Source organism: Colobus angolensis, unplaced genomic scaffold (assembly GCF_000951035.1).
Source record: "Colobus angolensis palliatus isolate OR3802 unplaced genomic scaffold, Cang.pa_1.0 Scaffold88, whole genome shotgun sequence".
Classification (NCBI taxonomy): Eukaryota; Metazoa; Chordata; class Mammalia; order Primates; family Cercopithecidae; genus Colobus; species Colobus angolensis.
In genome coordinates this window covers 5116269-5132128 of record NW_012122709.1, presented here as the reverse complement: position 1 = coordinate 5132128, position 15860 = coordinate 5116269, and the positions used below count along the sequence as shown (strand labels likewise).

Here is a 15860-nt window from a genome sequence, read left to right as displayed (position 1 = left end):
AAAAAAAAAAAAAAAGGTCCTATAGGCAACCAACTGGCACAATCTCTGCGGGAGCCAGTGTCCCAGAGCTCAATCTTCATGTGTGGCCTCATCAAACGCCTCCTGGAATGGGTGCTTGAAAAAGTTAAAAGGGAAAAGCCCATAAAGGTCAACATGGTGAACATGAATCTTCGACAGACTAGAGATTGAGGAAGAAAGCTCAATTCCCTTCTCTCTCTCTGAATAGTGGTGCCAGTGACTGAAACTGATGATGTGTGTCCTCTCAGGCCGCGGAGGGTCGATGCTCCCTTTCCAGTGTGGGCGACCCTAAGTGTCACAGCTGCAGGGACCCAGAAAGAACAATCACAGAATTCTAGAAACCGCATCTTTATCGGTGCAGGATACAGCCACGAGGGTGCCCACCTCTAAAGTCGTGCCAGTGGGCTACATTTAAGTAGCTAACACTTCAAGGTCAAAACAAAGGTTTTTTTAACGTTAAAAGTTCCCCTGAGCCAGGCGCGGTGGCTCAAGCCTGTAATCCCAGCCCTTTGGGAGGCCGAGACGGGCGGATCACAAGGTCAGGAGATCGAGACCATCCTGGCTAACACGGTGAAACCCCGTCTCTACTAAAAAATACAAAAAACTAGCCGGGCGAGGTGGCGGGCGCCTGTAGTCCCAGCTACTCGGGAGGCTGAGGCAGGAGAATGGCGTAAGCCTGGGAGGCGGAGCTTGCAGTGAGCTGAGATCCGGCCCCTGCACTCCAGCCTGGGCGACAGAGCGAGACTCCGTCTCAAAAAAAAAAAAGTTCCCCTGAATCTCTTCGTGACGCTATTTTCTGCCCGTGACGTCAGGGGGAGGCGCCGTGCAGCAACGTCACGCATTGGTGACGTCTGGTGGGGACCAGGTTTTGGGGTTTCTCACCAGTTCCGGTTCCCCGCAGGGGGGTCCCGGTTCTCTCCGTTCCTTTCGGTATGTTGTGGGGAGTGAAGCTCGGATATTTCCTAGAGTCTAAGCAAGAAAAGCAGCAATGCAGGTAGAGCTGCTCCTCTTCCCGCAAAATGGCGGAAGCCCCTCCGTCTTCCCGAACCTTACCCAATCTGCGCATGCGCTAAGACACCCCAGCGTTGGCAGTAACCTCACTGGTTTCGCGGCAACCGTCCAAAGTACAGGTTCTCATTGGCTAACGTCCTAAGTATGGGTGGAGCAAACTCAACTGCGTCTTAGCAACCAACGAGTTCCCATTGATTGGCTAACCCCAGAGACTCCAGAAAATGGAAGCGTCCTTTGGTAGCCGCCCATCACTCTCTCATTGGTTAAATGACTTGCGGAGGGCGGGGAAAACGGGACGGAGAACGGGAGTGAAGGAGCCACCGACCCCACTCCCGGTGCTCGAGTTGACTAGATCAGTGCGATGGGCGGAGCCAACGAGGCATTGGCCGTCCCTATTCGGATTTGCTGAAGGAGTCACGTCAGTCGTTACGGTTAAGCTTTGTAGAGAACAGCGGCGTTTGTTTCACGTCCGGAGATGGTGAACTCCAAATCCCCGTTCTGAGCCGGCTATCTAAACAACCCTCCCGACCACCTCTCCTGACCTCGCTGCTTGGGACCTGGGAAAAGCAGATCTTGCCACAGACTTGTCTTGGTCCACACTCTACCCTATCGTCATAGCCTGCTCCCACAGATCATAACTTCCGTTCAAATCAGTGCCCCCACATTTCCCACTGCAAGGGTAAATTTGAAAGTTTCTCAGGTGACTCCTTGTATGTAGCAGTACTGAGTCCTCTAACGGTAAAGAAGGAAGTGATGTCCACCCTCACTTTTCAAGGGCCTCCACGAGCCCCTAGACATTTCTGTGGTCTACTGTAGCTACCAAAAATGTAGCTGGTTATAACATGGGGAGAGCCAGAGTCGGAGGACCGGACTTCCAATTCTGACTTGGATACTAATATCACATCATTGCACCCATTTCAAATTCCCCCTCTGTAAAATGGAAAATTGGACTAGACCTCTTACGGACTTCAAACTGTAAACCTGTGGTTTTATTCAAAAAAATTGGTAGTTTCTTGCTGGAGATTCCTGGATGGATTCCAGCCTTCCCAAGAGGTAACAAAGGAGAAGTAACCAGTTGCCAGTGCAGTAGCTCAAGAATACAGGAAGAGAAACTGGCTTCCCTCACTATTCCATCTTTTCCCAAGGTGGCAAACTCTATGCCTCCTCCCCAGAGAAAAGCCTAACCACAGGTTCTAATGGACAAGAGCTCACTGTAATTGGTCAGAAAGGCCTATATCCAGGAGTACAATAGTCATTGCTCAGCTCTCTAAGTAGGGAATACAACTAGGCCCCTTTAGGTCTTGGATAGGGTAAGAGGACAGATCTGAACATGCCTGGGTCTAAGTGAGGTGTGGGAAAACAGCGGCAGGGGGCGGCAGGGTAGTGCAGGAAAGGGCTATAACTTTATTTGTATTTCCTCTTACACAAAACCATCAAAACAAGAACAGAGAAGGGCTGAACATCTGTTCAAACCCCATGTTCTCAGGGATATTCCAGGGAGCTCTTGAGGCTGAGTGCGTAGCTTCGAATCCAGCACTAATTCCTCACCCCCTGGCCTGAGGTCTTCACAGATTGGTGGCTTGAGCCCTGCAATTAATTATAATCCCTTGCCCACCTTGATGTAAGGCAGGAAAGCAGATTGAAATGCTCCTCTCTGATGGGCAAGGGGAATCACAGCCTATAGATGTACTGCACCTTCTGTACTACAGGAGCAGAACATGAAGCTGCTTCCAAGGCTCTGGACACTTGCACGCAGGGCTAGAGGCCAATGGTATATGAGCGGCCTGTGGGGTTGTGAATAGCAGAACAGACTGGTGCTGTCACAGCCCACTCATACCACACCTTCTTCGAATTGCTGCATCGCCAGAAACGCACACAGATGGTTTGGCCTTCACGTACCGTTATGGGCTGCTGTAAGAAGAAAGACAGGTTCAGGGTGGAGCTAATGAATTATACATGGCAGTGTATTAAGGTAGGTGTGGAGATAAAATGATAAACATGACAAGACTGTCCCAACCCTCATGAAAGTTATTTGAAGCCTATCAGAACGCTAAACAATAAGACGCTGAACAAATAATCAAAAGTGTGGTGAGTGCTGTGAACATGTACAGAGTGCTAGAAAAACACCTATGAAAGGGAACACTAACCTAGTCTAGGAGGTCAGAGAAAGTTTATCTCACAATAGAAATGTTTAAAGGAGACCTAGAAGATAGGTTAACGGTGTGAAGAGACAAGCAAAGAGCTCTGCAGGCAAAAGAGAGGCATGAGAAAGCCTGAGGTAGGAAAGAAGATCAACAATTAGAACCAAAAGAAGGTCCATAAGGCTGAAGCAGTGTAAGCAAGGGGACAGGAGCTGCAAAGGCAAGCAAACACTAGATCACATCAAGTCTTACAAGCAATGTTCCAGATTTTGACTTTTATCCTAAAGACAATGGGAAGGCATTGAAAAGTTTTAAGCAAAAAAGAGGTAAGATCAGGCCAGGCGCGGTGGCTCACGCCTGTAATCCCAGCACTTTGGGAGGCTGAGGCGGGTGGATCATGAGGTTGGGAGATCCAGACCATCCTGGCTAACACGGTAAAACCCCATCTCTACTAAAAACACAAAAATTAGCCAGGCATGGTGGGGCACCTGTAGTCCCAAGTACTAGGGAGGCTGAGGCAGGAGAATGGCATGAACCGGAGAGGCGGAACTTGCAGTGAGCCGAAATTGCACAACTGCACTCCAGCCTGGGTGACAGAGCGAGACTCTGTCTCTTAAAAAAAAAAAAGGGGGGGGGGCGGGGGGGATGAGAGAGATAAGATCAAATTTGAGTTTTTAAAAGATGGCTGTTGCTCAAAGTAGAGGACAGAAGGGTAGCCAGAATAGATGCGGGAAAGCCAGGCAGAAGGCCACTGCAAATACTCCCAACACCTACCACTGGGATCCAAGAGCATATGAAATCAGGAGAACATGAGTCATATAGTCAACTATCTTCCTGGGAGAAGGAAAGAGGCACAACACCAAAGGCAAAAGTTACTCCTTAACCTACGGAGTCTTAAAAGCAGTTCCTACCTTAATAGGGAAGAGGATAGGAAACCATGAGAACATCCCAGGAGAGTGAGTCTCTGGACGGATACCTGTGTGGACAAAATAATGAAAAAACAGAGGTCTCCATGGCTGTGCCTTTTGCCTATGTTGAAGAGGGTCTCTTCTCTAATCACACAAACAAAGATTTCCATTCATTGAGTACTGGGCCCCCCATAAATCTAAATGACACATGTACATATAAGCTGCCCAGGCAGCACACCCTCATATTCTGCCATCCACTGCCTTAGACACTCACTCAGAGTGATGTCCTGATAAAGCACAGTCTCAAAGTAGCCTGCAAAGCCATGCAGTACTGTGTTCACCTCCACGGGAAACTCCAAGGTGCAATAGCGGTTGTTGTCAATCATAGGATCTGTCAGGAAATAATCATGTGGATGACAAGGGGCCAGAAGCTCTAGACAACTTGGTAAAGCATGAGCAAGACCCAGGAAGGGAAGAGTAGATAAGGCAGACTAGGGACAGCAAGGGAAGAAAGCAGGAGGAAGGAAGAAGCCCACACCCCTCTAGTCAGAGGACAGTCATAAAAGAATCTACCTCTGTTGGGATGGCTGAAGGTGAAACAGGGCTGGGGCGCAGATAGCTGGTGGAAGTTGTGCAGCCGTACCACGTAAGGCATCTCGAACTGGGCCTGTCAGAGACAAAGAGAGAGAGTGTTGGGGAAGACAGACAGGAGATACCTACTTCCCCAAGGATTAAAAAAAGTTTTACTTTAGTGCTTCCCCAATCCCTAACTTCTTCGCCTCTTCATCCCCAGCAGAAGAAAATAGCTGATGTAAATACAGAAAAAGAAGAGGACTAAAGAGTACCACTTCTTTCCAGAGAGTGGTTTTTTACCTCAGGGTCACGGTCCTTCTCTCTACAGGCCCGGACTTCATTGTACAGCTTGGAGGAGGAGATGGGAGCCAGGAAGGAAGTGTATTCTCCGGGGATGCTCACACCGTCATCTGCACAGCAGGAGAGTCAAATTAGTTCCAGAGGGAGGGAAATGAGTGTCTGTACTAACTGAAGGATCAGAAGGATCAAACCTCCCATGTCAAAACCAACCAACGTTGGCATGGGCATGGAAGAAAGAGACAAATGCATGTTGTCACATTACTAAGCCAGCCTTCCAACTACTGTCACGGATGATTCCACTTCTAGGTTAATTTACACAGATAAAAACTGAAAGAACCCAAGATAGTCTAATCTGGTAGTTCTTAACTTTTGTGGGGTCACAAAGTCCCACAAAAGTTCCTGATGAAAGCTAAACTCAGGGTACATATGTCAGCTCAAGGAGTCCATTCCCCTCATTATTTTTTATTTCATTATTATTATTTTTTTGAGACGGAGTCTCGCTCTGTTGCCCAGGCTGGAGTGCAGTGGCACAATCTTGGCTCACTGCAACCTTCTCCTCCCGGGTTCAAACGATTCTCGTGCCTCAGCCTCCCAAGTAGCTGGGATTACAGGCATGCACCACCACGCCTGGCTAATTTTTGTATTTTTAGTAGAGACGGGGTTTTGCCACGTTGCCCAGGTTGGTCACGAACTCCTGACCTCCCACCTTGGCCTCCCACAGCACCTGGCCCACTCCCTTCATTTTACAAATATGAACACTGAGGTTTGAAGAGATGACTTCTTTTGCTAAAGGCACAGAGGCAGTGGAGCAGTAGCTCTCAAACTCATATGATGTGACCCAGGTCCAACTCACTTTTCCCTAAACCCTGTACCCTCCTCCCAGGTAGATGTCTCATCCATCATCACCCTCCACCTACACCCCAACCTGGGGGCACCTTTTAGGAAGTGCTGGGCTCCATCCAGGCACTCAGGCGACAATTCGTTGTCAGCAAATGAGCCCAGAAGCTCGCTGACAATGATGTCTGCTTTCTCTGGAGCCACCCATTCCCTCATGTCTGATGAGACTACGGTCACTTGGCTTCCCCATTCTTCAAACTGCCAGTTCTCTAGCCTGAAATAGAGACAATAAGGTGAGGAGACATGTTAAGGAAATTTGGCAATGGGGACTAACTTCCCAGCAAGCAGATTGCTACTCACGTCACCACGGCATTTGGGTTTTTCTCCACAGCATACAGCTTTATCCGCCGGTCAGCCTGCTTGGCTGCCCGCAGGGAAGCGTTCACCAGGGGTCCCCGTCCTGCTCCCAGCACCATCAGGACCCTAAGAAAGAAAGGGAAGAGTCAAGCAGACTTGGCATATACAAATGTAGGTATGCAAGTCCCTGGGATTGAGGGGAAAGCACTCACTGGACATTGGTATCCTTCTCCTCTTCTGGTACTCGGTCTAGCAGACATTTATAGATGGCCTGGAGGAGAGAATATCCTATGGTTGTAATCCCAGTCTCTCCCGGTCATGCTAGCCCTGTGCTTTCCTCACCCTGCATACCACACAGTACCTGCTGATACTGAGAGTATTTGATGGGGTCCTTTTCAAACACTTCATATGTCTGAGATTCCAGATTGTCCATCAGTGGCTGATGAATGAGGAAAAGGATAAAGTTAGCCAGTTTCTGGCAAAGGACAATGCACTAAAATATCAAAAACTTTCCACCGCTTTCTGAGCTTTAGTAATATTTGGAGGTATATATTCTCAAGATACATTTTCACCCCACCTTCCTACTCTCCATGCACTCCAGACCCACCTGAAGCGGGGACTGCAGATAGTCTTCATAGCCCTTGGCAAAGAGTTCATAGGCATTAGGTGGAGGACGGTTCTGGCTTAAGTATTCCAAGTACTGAAGGTAGGAGCAGAACTCCTTCTCTGAGTGGTGGTTGGTGCCTGTGATGATGAACTGCACCTCCAACTGTAAGAAAAGTCAGACTATCAGACACAGCCCGCAAACCAAGATTCTGGAATATTATGGTATATGGCCAAAGAGCCCAGTGTAAAATACGGCCCAGATCAACAGCTCTCCTTTTTCTTTTTTTTTAAAGACGGAGTCTCGCTCTGTTGCCCAGGCTGGAGTGCAATGGCGTGATCTTGGCTTACTTGCAATCTCCACCTCCTAGGGTCAAAAAATTCTTCTGCCTCAGCCTCCCAAGTAGCTGAGACTACAGGTGCGTGCCACCATGCTTGGCTAATTTTTGTGTGTTTAGTAGAGACAGGGTTTTACCATGTTGGCCAGGCTGGTCTCAAACTCCTGACCTCAGATGATCCATCCGCCTCAGCCTCCCAAAGTCCTAGGATTACAAGCGTGAGCCACTGTGCCTGGCCCAGACCAACCCGTTCTCTAGCATCTGTTCCAATACCAACAAAGGCAGCATGAGGTTTCAGTAAATTTGTAAAAAGCCCTCTTGGCCGGGCGTGGTGGCCCACGCCTGTAATCCCAATACTTTGGGAGACTGAGGCGGGTGGATCACTTGAGGTCAGGAGTTCAAGACCAGCCTGGCCAACATGGTAAAACCCATCTCTACTAAAAATACAAAAATTAGTCAGGCAGCAGTGGTGCACGCCTATAATCCCAGCTACTCAGGAGGCTAAAGCAGGAGAATTGCTTAAGCCTGAGAGGCAGAGGTTCTGGTGAGCTGAGTTTGCACCGCTGCACTCCAGTATGGGTGACAGAGTGAGACTCTGTCTCCAAAAAAAAAAAAAAAAAAAAAAAAAAAAAGGCCCTCTTATGCCATAAAAGTATCATCAACACCCAAAGAGCCTCATGGATCCTTGCTGTAACTTCCTAAATGAAACCTTCTGCAAAGTTCTCATGAGGTTTGGTTTGTTTTGAAAGGTTTCTAGGGCTATTACTGGCATTTATCTTTTTGTTCTCAAGACTCCCAACTTCACTGAAATTGCTACACAGAAACCAAAGAAAGAGTCAGCCTCACAGGAAAAAACGATCATACACAGGTAAATAAGGCAAGATGTATAGCTGGACCACCTTTAGAACCCTCCTACCACTCACCTTGAGGAGCCGGAAGATGAGCCTCTGGTGCATCTTAGAAAGAACAGGAAATCCCTTCTTATTGGTCAGGAAAATGCTAGTGGGGAGAATGGCTGCTTTGATGGGCTCCCCAAGCCAGCGATCAATGACATGATTAGATGGGAGGTCAGCCCCAATTTCAAGAGCTATATGAGACAAAGAAAAACTGTCAACCACTGCCAGGCAAGAAACCCTTCCTTGCTCCTTTATGAAAAATCTGTTTACCTCTTTAAGAGAAAGGCAGTCTGAGACAGAGGGTAAGTAGCAAAATTGTATACTATATACAAAATTCCTGAATCTTATTCACGGGAGGTCAGAGAAGCAACACCCATCCCAGGATTCTCATGGACTCACCCACTGCAATCCTCTTACTATAGTCACACAAAGTCCGGAAGTTGTGCCACCTGTTCAGAGTCAAATACAGAAAAGTACAGTCAACTAGATATGGCCGACCAATCACCATAGCTCAAGGAGACCTCCCTACAGGTTTCACCCTGTACTTCCCCTCACCCTATCACAGCAGCAAAGGGAGACATACCACATCCATGTTTTCTCCTCCCCACTGTACTCCTCTGTGTGTGTAGTTGGTGCATTCTCAATTATATCATCTCTCAGGTCCTCTGGTGCCACCAAGGGTACCCGCATCCAGAACTGCACATGAACAGTCACCCTTTTAGAACACTCTTTTGAACTCACTGGCTCCAGAAAGTTTCCCTCAATCAAAAAACTTCATCCAGACCTCATTAATCCCTTTATATGCTTTTCCCAATTTGTGATTTTGTAAGTGAACATGTACCTTATGTATAGATCCTTACGTAAATATCTGCCTTATCTTACGTAAGTTTCCGAAATAATTACATTTGCATGTTTTGAAACTCTCTTCATACCACTTTTAGATGGAGAGGTGCGCAATACTGACCTTTTTTTTGAGACAAGGTCTGGCTCTGTCACCCAGGCTGGAGTGTAGTGGTGCAATCTCAGCTAACTGCAACCTCCGCCTCACAGGTTCAAGTCATCTTCCCACCTCAGCCTCCCAAGTAGCTGGGACTACTAAGGCATGTGACACCACACCTAGCTAATCTGTGTTTTTTTATTTTTGTTTTTGTTTTTGTAGAGACAGGGTTTCACCAGGCTTCCCAAGCTGGTCTCGAACTTCTGAGCTCAGCGATCTGCCCACCTCAGCCTCCCAAAGTGCTGGGATTACAGGCATGAGCCACTGTGCCCGGCAATACTGATACTTCAGTTCTGCCAAACACACCCTTCACTGAATGGCTAGGCACAAGAAAGTACTTAGCACAATCTGACTACTATGATATGCAGCAGGAAAGGAGCCCCTTAGCTATACCATAGAAGAGTGATGGCCAGTGTGGATGTGGTTGGTCAAAACTCTGGCCAGGTTGGTGTTATCTTCCTGATTAAGGGGCAGCAGGAAAGCTGGAAGACCCAAATATGCACCAAAATTCAGCTCCTGTAACATGGCCTGGAATGGAGATGAAGAGGAAAAGGTTGCGCTAACAAGCAAATAGCTTTCTTTTCTTTTCTCTTTTTTTTTTTTTTTTGAGATAAAGTCTCACTCTGTCACCCAGGTTGGAGTATAGTGGCACAATCTCCACTCATCTGCAGCCTCAACCTTCCCAAGCTCAACTGATCCTCCCACCTCAGCCTCCTGAGTAACTGGGACCACAGGAATGCGCCACCATACCTGGCTAATTTTTGTATATTTTATAGAGATGGGGTATCACTATGCTGCCCAGGCTGGTCTCAAACTCCTGAGCTCCAGTGATCCTACAACCTCAGCCTCCCAAAGTGATAGGATCATAGGTGTGCACCATGGGGTCCAGCCTAATACCTTTAATTTCATTGTATCAGTTGATTTACCAAGTTATTGGGGGTGGGAGGGGTCCACTCTCCCTACCCAGCTTGGTTAGAAAGATCCAGCAGAGAAGTCAAAGAGTCTTACCGCCTCGGAGTTCCTGCGAATCTTCTCCACTTTTGAGTCTGGACGAATCCATGGAGAAAGCTTTCCCACAATTAGCGTATTCCAGTCTGCACTCCCCCACCCAAGAAAGACAAATACTGAATAAGGTTCAGCACTTTACTTGTTCAATTTTTAGTTTTGGGAATCGAGAGTAGAAATGAGAGACAAAGGTTTTTTCTACATAGACACGGGATAGCCTGATGCAGAATAGAGAAGCAAGGAGAAAACAAGTTATCTATATCCCAGGGACTAACAAATATATCCAAGTCAGAAAAGGAGAAGAATCGGGGCCCCGATAAAGCAGAAGTTGTTATTGCCTCTAATAATTAAGGGGCATATGGGATGGTCCCTACCCCTTCCTGACAGCAGTAGGTCTGATCGTGTCTGGGGGCCGGGCCGATTCTTAGCAGGTTCCTGAATGAACTCCCTCTTGAAACGCGGATGGAAGACAGGCATGCAGAGGAAATCAAACCTACAACCGCGACAGACCCAGAATCATGTAAAGAGAGCAGCAGTGCCAGAAAGCCAAGCAACTGGATTTAGGCTATTTTGATTTTGCACAGCCCTTTCAGCTGCCATCAGTTCACCCTACTAGGCTGCTGAGTTCAGACCACCTTGGGGGATATCTCTGCTGTACTGTGCCTCAATTTCTCCCCAAAACACAGCCATGGGAAATATGAGTAAGGAGAAAACGATGGAAATCCACAAGTAGAATTTTTTTCTCCTCAGGTGTCACTATGTTTCCAAGACCATCACATCCAGATTTGCCCCAGTTCTGCTCATGCCTCCCCCGTCAAGATTTGCCTCTTCTTTCCATTGCCCCCTAACACCTCCTCCCACTCCCAGACAATAATCGCGACCTCCAGAGCCCTTTAGAGTTTACTCAACAACTCTCCCAACTTTGGGACTCAGTGACCACAGGCCCCCCACAAGTTCTTTTCCTCACGTTACTGGGTCGGAGGCTTCTCCCCTCCAAAGAGTAATAGTCTCTCCCCTCCTCATCCTAGCCGACCCCCTCACCCCAGTTTCTCTGGGATGACTAGCCTGCCCTTCTCCGTCCCCGAGTTCAGACCCTGCATTCCGCTCGTGGAGGTCCGGCCCTCACCCCTGCTTGGCCACAGCCCCTAGTGTGTCAGCTATTTCGGGGACGCAATTCAGGTCCCTCCCGCTGGACACGCGGCTCCCACCAGCACCCCCGACCGCCATCGCCGCCATCTTTTTCCTCGCGCTGTCCACGCCGGGATTCCTTGATACTAGTAGCCAATCACAAAGCCAAACTAGAGACCCAGAAGGCGGGACGAGTCGCCTTAACAACCAGAGCGTCTGCCACAGCTCCCGAACGGGAGGGATGGGGAGTGGCTTTTCCCGCCAATCCGCGGGCTGCGCAGTGGCGTACGGCGTGGCTCCTGAAGATCCACCAATCTCAGAGTCTGGTTCCTGACGAACTTCAATCTCCCAGAATGCTTAGTGTATCTGCAGAACTCCGTTGAGAGACTACACCTCCCATGAAACCCTGCAGTACAACCTTGAAGCAGCATCACGGAAGAAAACACTTTCGTCTCAGGGCCAGTGGCGCAATGGATAACGCGTCTGACTACGGATCAGAAGATTCCAGGTTCGACTCCTGGCTGGCTCGGCGGGGCTGCTCATGATTCTACTTCATGAGCATTTTCTGATTTTCCTTACTTGTCATCGTTTGAAGCTTCTTTATTATCTTAACGCTTTAATTTTCAGGTCCTAAATTGGTTGGGTTCTGCAGCCATCTAATGTCAGCTTTTCCCGTAACTACCTTCAAAAGTGTTTTCCTTGTGTCATTATTTACGTCCATATGAACATTGAGAAAACAGGGTTAATGGCTGGTGCTATTAAAGTGGGCTTTGTCACCGTATTATGTTACATATTAAAATAAACTGCTAACTCAGCTACTATTTCCTAGTGATTTGTGTTTTGTGTTTCAAACACAAAAGGTGTGAATAAACGCCTAAACACACACACACACACTTCAAGATAGAGAAAAGGAATTCATTAATTACAGTGGGCAGCAGTCATGAAATTGGCTGGCGTGGAGGCCAGAGAGAATCTACATTTTCCCATGTCAATAGCTGCTAGAGAGATGGAAAGAAAGGAAGCAAGGAAAGACACAGGGAGGGAAATGGGAACTTCTGAAGGCAGGGGGCCCACTGGTGTTGAGGGCTCGGCAACAAGGATGGAGAGGAGAACACGATACAAGAGGCCCCACGCAGGCGCCGCTGGCAGAACCTAGGGACCGACTGGCAGGGAGTCCTGAGAAAGCAGTCAGAGGTGATGCCTAGGATTCTGTCCATGCAGTGAGAGAGAAATGCGAGAAGAGGGTTTGGGAAATCAGGGTTTGGGTTTAGTCATGCTGAACTGAACGTCTAGGGGGCGCTGTGTAATAGAAAGTTGGATGAACAGTGATCTGAACCAGATGAGATGGAGGTCGCCAGAGGAAAGAACTGAGGTCATGAGACTGAGATCACCATAGCTCATTGGGGACAGAGCCATAGGAAATACGAAAAGAGTGTGGGGTAGGATAAATTCTGGGGAACCCTGGGTGCAATGCAAGTGCCCCAGAAGAATGAAAGCTGGAAAACCCACCGGGTGTGGTGGCTCACGCCTGTAATCCCAGCACTTTGGGAGGTGGAGGCGGGTGCACTTCCTGAAGTCAGGAGTTCGAGACCAGCCTGGGCAACATGGCAAAACCTTCGTCCCTACTAAAAATACCAAAGGCGTGGTAGCAGGCGCCTGTAATCCCAGCTACTCGGGAGGCCGATGATCTCAGTTCACTGCAACCTCTACCTTCCAGGTTCAAGCAATTGTCCTGCCTCAACCTCCCAAGTAGTTGGGACCACAGGTATGTACCACTACACCCGACTAATTTTTGTATTTTTAGTAGAGATGGGGTTTCACCATGTTGGCCAGGCTAGTTTCAAACTCCTGACCTCAGGTGATTCACCCACCTCAGCCTCCCAAAGTGCTGGGATTACAGGTGTCAGTCATGACACCCGGCCTTCACCGGCATTTTAAGAGGTAAAAGAAAGAGTTGTTGAGGAGGTCTGCTTGTTCTCTGCCCTAGCTGTGCCCAACCAAACTCTACATTCACGGAAGACTTGTTAGACGTTTTTTTTTCTTTAGAAGCTAATTGTCTAGATTGTGGACCATCTGTGCTCCTGGCATCTCGCTCCTGATGTCAAACTGGTAGCTGCTCTGTTGGTTGTTAACCAACCCATCATGGGTGAGAGGGAGAGAGGATAATCTATAAAACAATAATGTCAGTTTTGCCATCAGTTAAGATAATTTTCTAAAGGATTCATGTAAAAAGAGCCTAGAATTTCTGACTAACCCTAAAGTAAGTTTACATGGGCTGGATTTCTTTGGTCTGTGTTGTCTTTGTCTTTTCATTCCAAATGGCCTTAGCATTGTGGCTAGCATCATGCTGAACACTTCTCAGTAACTCCATACCACGTTGCTCTCAGGCTTTCCTATAGCACTTTCCTATGCCATAAAAAACAGCATGTAACCGTGGGTCTGTCTACATGAGTTGTAGAGGAGCAAGAAGGGAAGGAATGAAAAGAAATAGAGCACGTTGAACAGGTCTTGTCCCTAGGTGTTAAGTCAAAGTTGGTGAAGTCTACATTATGCTCTGCTTTGCTCTGCCCTGCATGCTGAGCTTTTGGGCCCAGAAGCATGTGAATCACTGTTATACTATGGGGCTTTTGCCTTGGCTGAGATGAAGATAGGGAAATGGTGGGACAGAAGGGCAAATACCCTGGGTGAGAAATAATGTTACTGTCTCCAACAGGAGCCAGTGACCAACAGGACGGAGCACTGGAGACTTTCTGGAGGAAAGGGGTCCCCATTCCCAGATAATGCTCCCACTTATCCCCCGGCTTTCTTCACTTTCAAGCCCAATTCTTCCACCTTATCTTGTTCTTTTGTCCTTGTTTAAACACCTCTAGCCCATTGGAAACCTTTTTTCATCTTCTATTGTTCTCCCCTACTCCCTCAGTGCTTGCCTCCCTCCCCAGGCCCACCTTCAGTCACCTCTGTGCCTGCCCAGCCAGCCACACTCTTCAACACCAAAATAATGGCCTGTTTGACCCTCCTACTGCTCCAAATTGCTTTTTCACAATCAAGGCTGTCTTCTAGTTATAAAAGTGGCAGAGTTACTGAGGCAAAATAATCTGTGCAGATTTGCATTCTCTTTTTTGTCATCTCTATTATACAGTGTTTATCTGTCAAAATGAATAGAAAGCAGTAACTGTTCTGAACATAGAAAAAGATGGAAAACTACCCAATTTATTTATGAAGACAGAACACATCTAATATCAAAATCTGTCAGAAATAACACTCCCAAAAAAGCTATAGACCCTCACTTATGGATATAAATGTAAGATTCCTAAAATATTTAGAATTAATAAATAAAACTTAACAGTATGTTAATATAGTAATTATATAACACAACCAATTAGGGTTTATACCAATAATTAACACAAAGGTATCAGCAAATTTCTTTATAGAATAGGTCAAAAATAAACCGAACAAAAAATATTTGACAGTTGTTAATTGTCAAATAACAGAACACAGTATGTTAACTGCATTTTCTATAAGTATTCTTTTTTTTTTTGAGACAGAGTCTCGCTCTGTCGCCCAGGCTGAAGTGCGGTGGCGCGATCTCGGCTTACTGCAACCTCCACCTCCTGGGTTCAAGCAATTCTCCTGCCTTAGCCTCCCGAGTAGCTGGGACTACAGGCGTGTGCCACCACGCCTGGCTAATTTTTTTTGTATTTTTATTACAGACAGGGTTTCATCATTTTGGCCAGACTGCTCTCAAACTCCTGACCTCATGATCTGTCCAACTTGGCCTCCCAAAATGCTGAGATTAGAGGCATGAGCCACTGCACTCGGCCATAAATATTAATAGTTTTTATATTCATCATATATGTGTATATATAAGATCAACATAGATGAAATGAGCTACCCTGCATGGTTGTAAGTGCCCATAGTCCCAGCTACTCAGGAGGCTGAGACAGGAGGATCCCTTGAGTCCAGGAGCTCGAGGTCAGCCTGGGTAACATAGTGAGAACTTTTCTTAAAAAAAAAAAAAAGATACAAGAATATCTAGTCTCATCACTGAGTTATTTAATATTATTCTGAAAAATCCAATATAATAAGATTGGAAATAGAAAAAAGGGGGTTACAACTTTTAGGAAGGGAGAGGTAAATTTATCATTATTTGTAGATGATATGATTGTACACATAGAAAATTCATAAGAATCCATTTTAAAATGATGAGAATTAATACTAGAATGCAGAGAAGTCACTTGATGCAAGATAAGTATAAAATAAATCTGTAGCTTCTCATGTACTAAGAATAACCAGTTAAAAGACATAATTGATTTCAAAAAATCCCAATAATATGATAGTTAAGAGTATGGCCTGCTAAACCAGATAGCAAGAGGTTAAAGCCCTGTTCATTCATTTACTAGGACTGTGAACCTAGCCCTTCTGGCCTCAGTTTTCTCATCCACAAAATGGGAATGTAAATAATAGCTCCTATAAAGTTATTATGAGTATTAAATTAGTTAACAGAGTAAAGCATTTCAAAGCTACCCTGCACATAGTAAACCTTCAATACATATTAGGTATTTTGATTATTATTTTCTCCATTCACAGTGGTAACAGTAACACTACTATAAAATATTTATCTTTACTGAAAAATGTGAGAAACTGACATAAAGAAAATTATAGGCCGGGCGCGGTGGCTCAAGCCTGTAATCCCAGCACTTTGGGAGGCCGAGGCGGGCGGATCACAAGGTCAGGAGATCAAGACCATC

The 15860-nt window shown here is 46.7% G+C and overlaps 1 protein-coding gene and 1 non-coding gene across 7 annotated transcripts; one reads left to right on the top strand and one right to left on the bottom strand.

Moving 5' to 3' along the window:
- Positions 1-2409: 2409 nt before the first annotated feature.
- Positions 2410-11453, bottom strand: PRMT5 (protein arginine methyltransferase 5). Of its 6 annotated transcripts, none has more exons than XM_011930888.1 (17): positions 11026-11453; positions 10359-10477; positions 9988-10073; positions 9373-9507; positions 8566-8678; positions 8382-8431; positions 8010-8173; positions 6753-6914; positions 6507-6584; positions 6358-6416; positions 6149-6271; positions 5887-6062; positions 4952-5061; positions 4652-4745; positions 4353-4469; positions 4082-4146; positions 2410-2940 (listed from the first exon to the last, which is right to left on the bottom strand). In XM_011930888.1, the coding sequence occupies exons 1-17, from the start codon at positions 11082-11084 to the stop codon at positions 2788-2790; spliced, it is 1863 nt and encodes a 620-aa protein (XP_011786278.1). In that variant the 5' UTR covers positions 11085-11453; the 3' UTR covers positions 2410-2787. The 6 variants fall into 6 exon arrangements, with proteins under 6 accessions (XP_011786278.1, XP_011786277.1, XP_011786280.1 ...); XM_011930887.1 differs by having other exon boundaries at positions 11111-11447; XM_011930890.1 differs by lacking the exon at positions 9988-10073 and having other exon boundaries at positions 9373-9461.
- A 115-nt stretch (positions 11454-11568) lies between these two features.
- On the top strand, positions 11569-11641 carry TRNAR-ACG. The gene has a single exon. It is a non-coding gene; the product is annotated as a tRNA-Arg (tRNA).
- Positions 11642-15860: the final 4219 nt, after the last annotated feature.

Excerpts from the sequence above, each read along its gene's own strand:
- PRMT5 (XM_011930887.1), bottom strand. The coding sequence starts at position 11,220 with ATGGCGGCGATGGCGGTCGGGGGTGCTGGTGGGAGCCGCGTGTCCAGC. Across the intron at positions 10,074-10,358 it reads CCTACTGCTGTCAGGAAGGG|ACTGGAATACGCTAATTGTG; the intron begins GTAGGGACCATC and ends GGGGGAGTGCAG. Across the intron at positions 5,062-5,886 it reads AGCCCAGCACTTCCTAAAAG|ATGACGGTGTGAGCATCCCC; the intron begins GTGCCCCCAGGT and ends CCTGCTGTGCAG.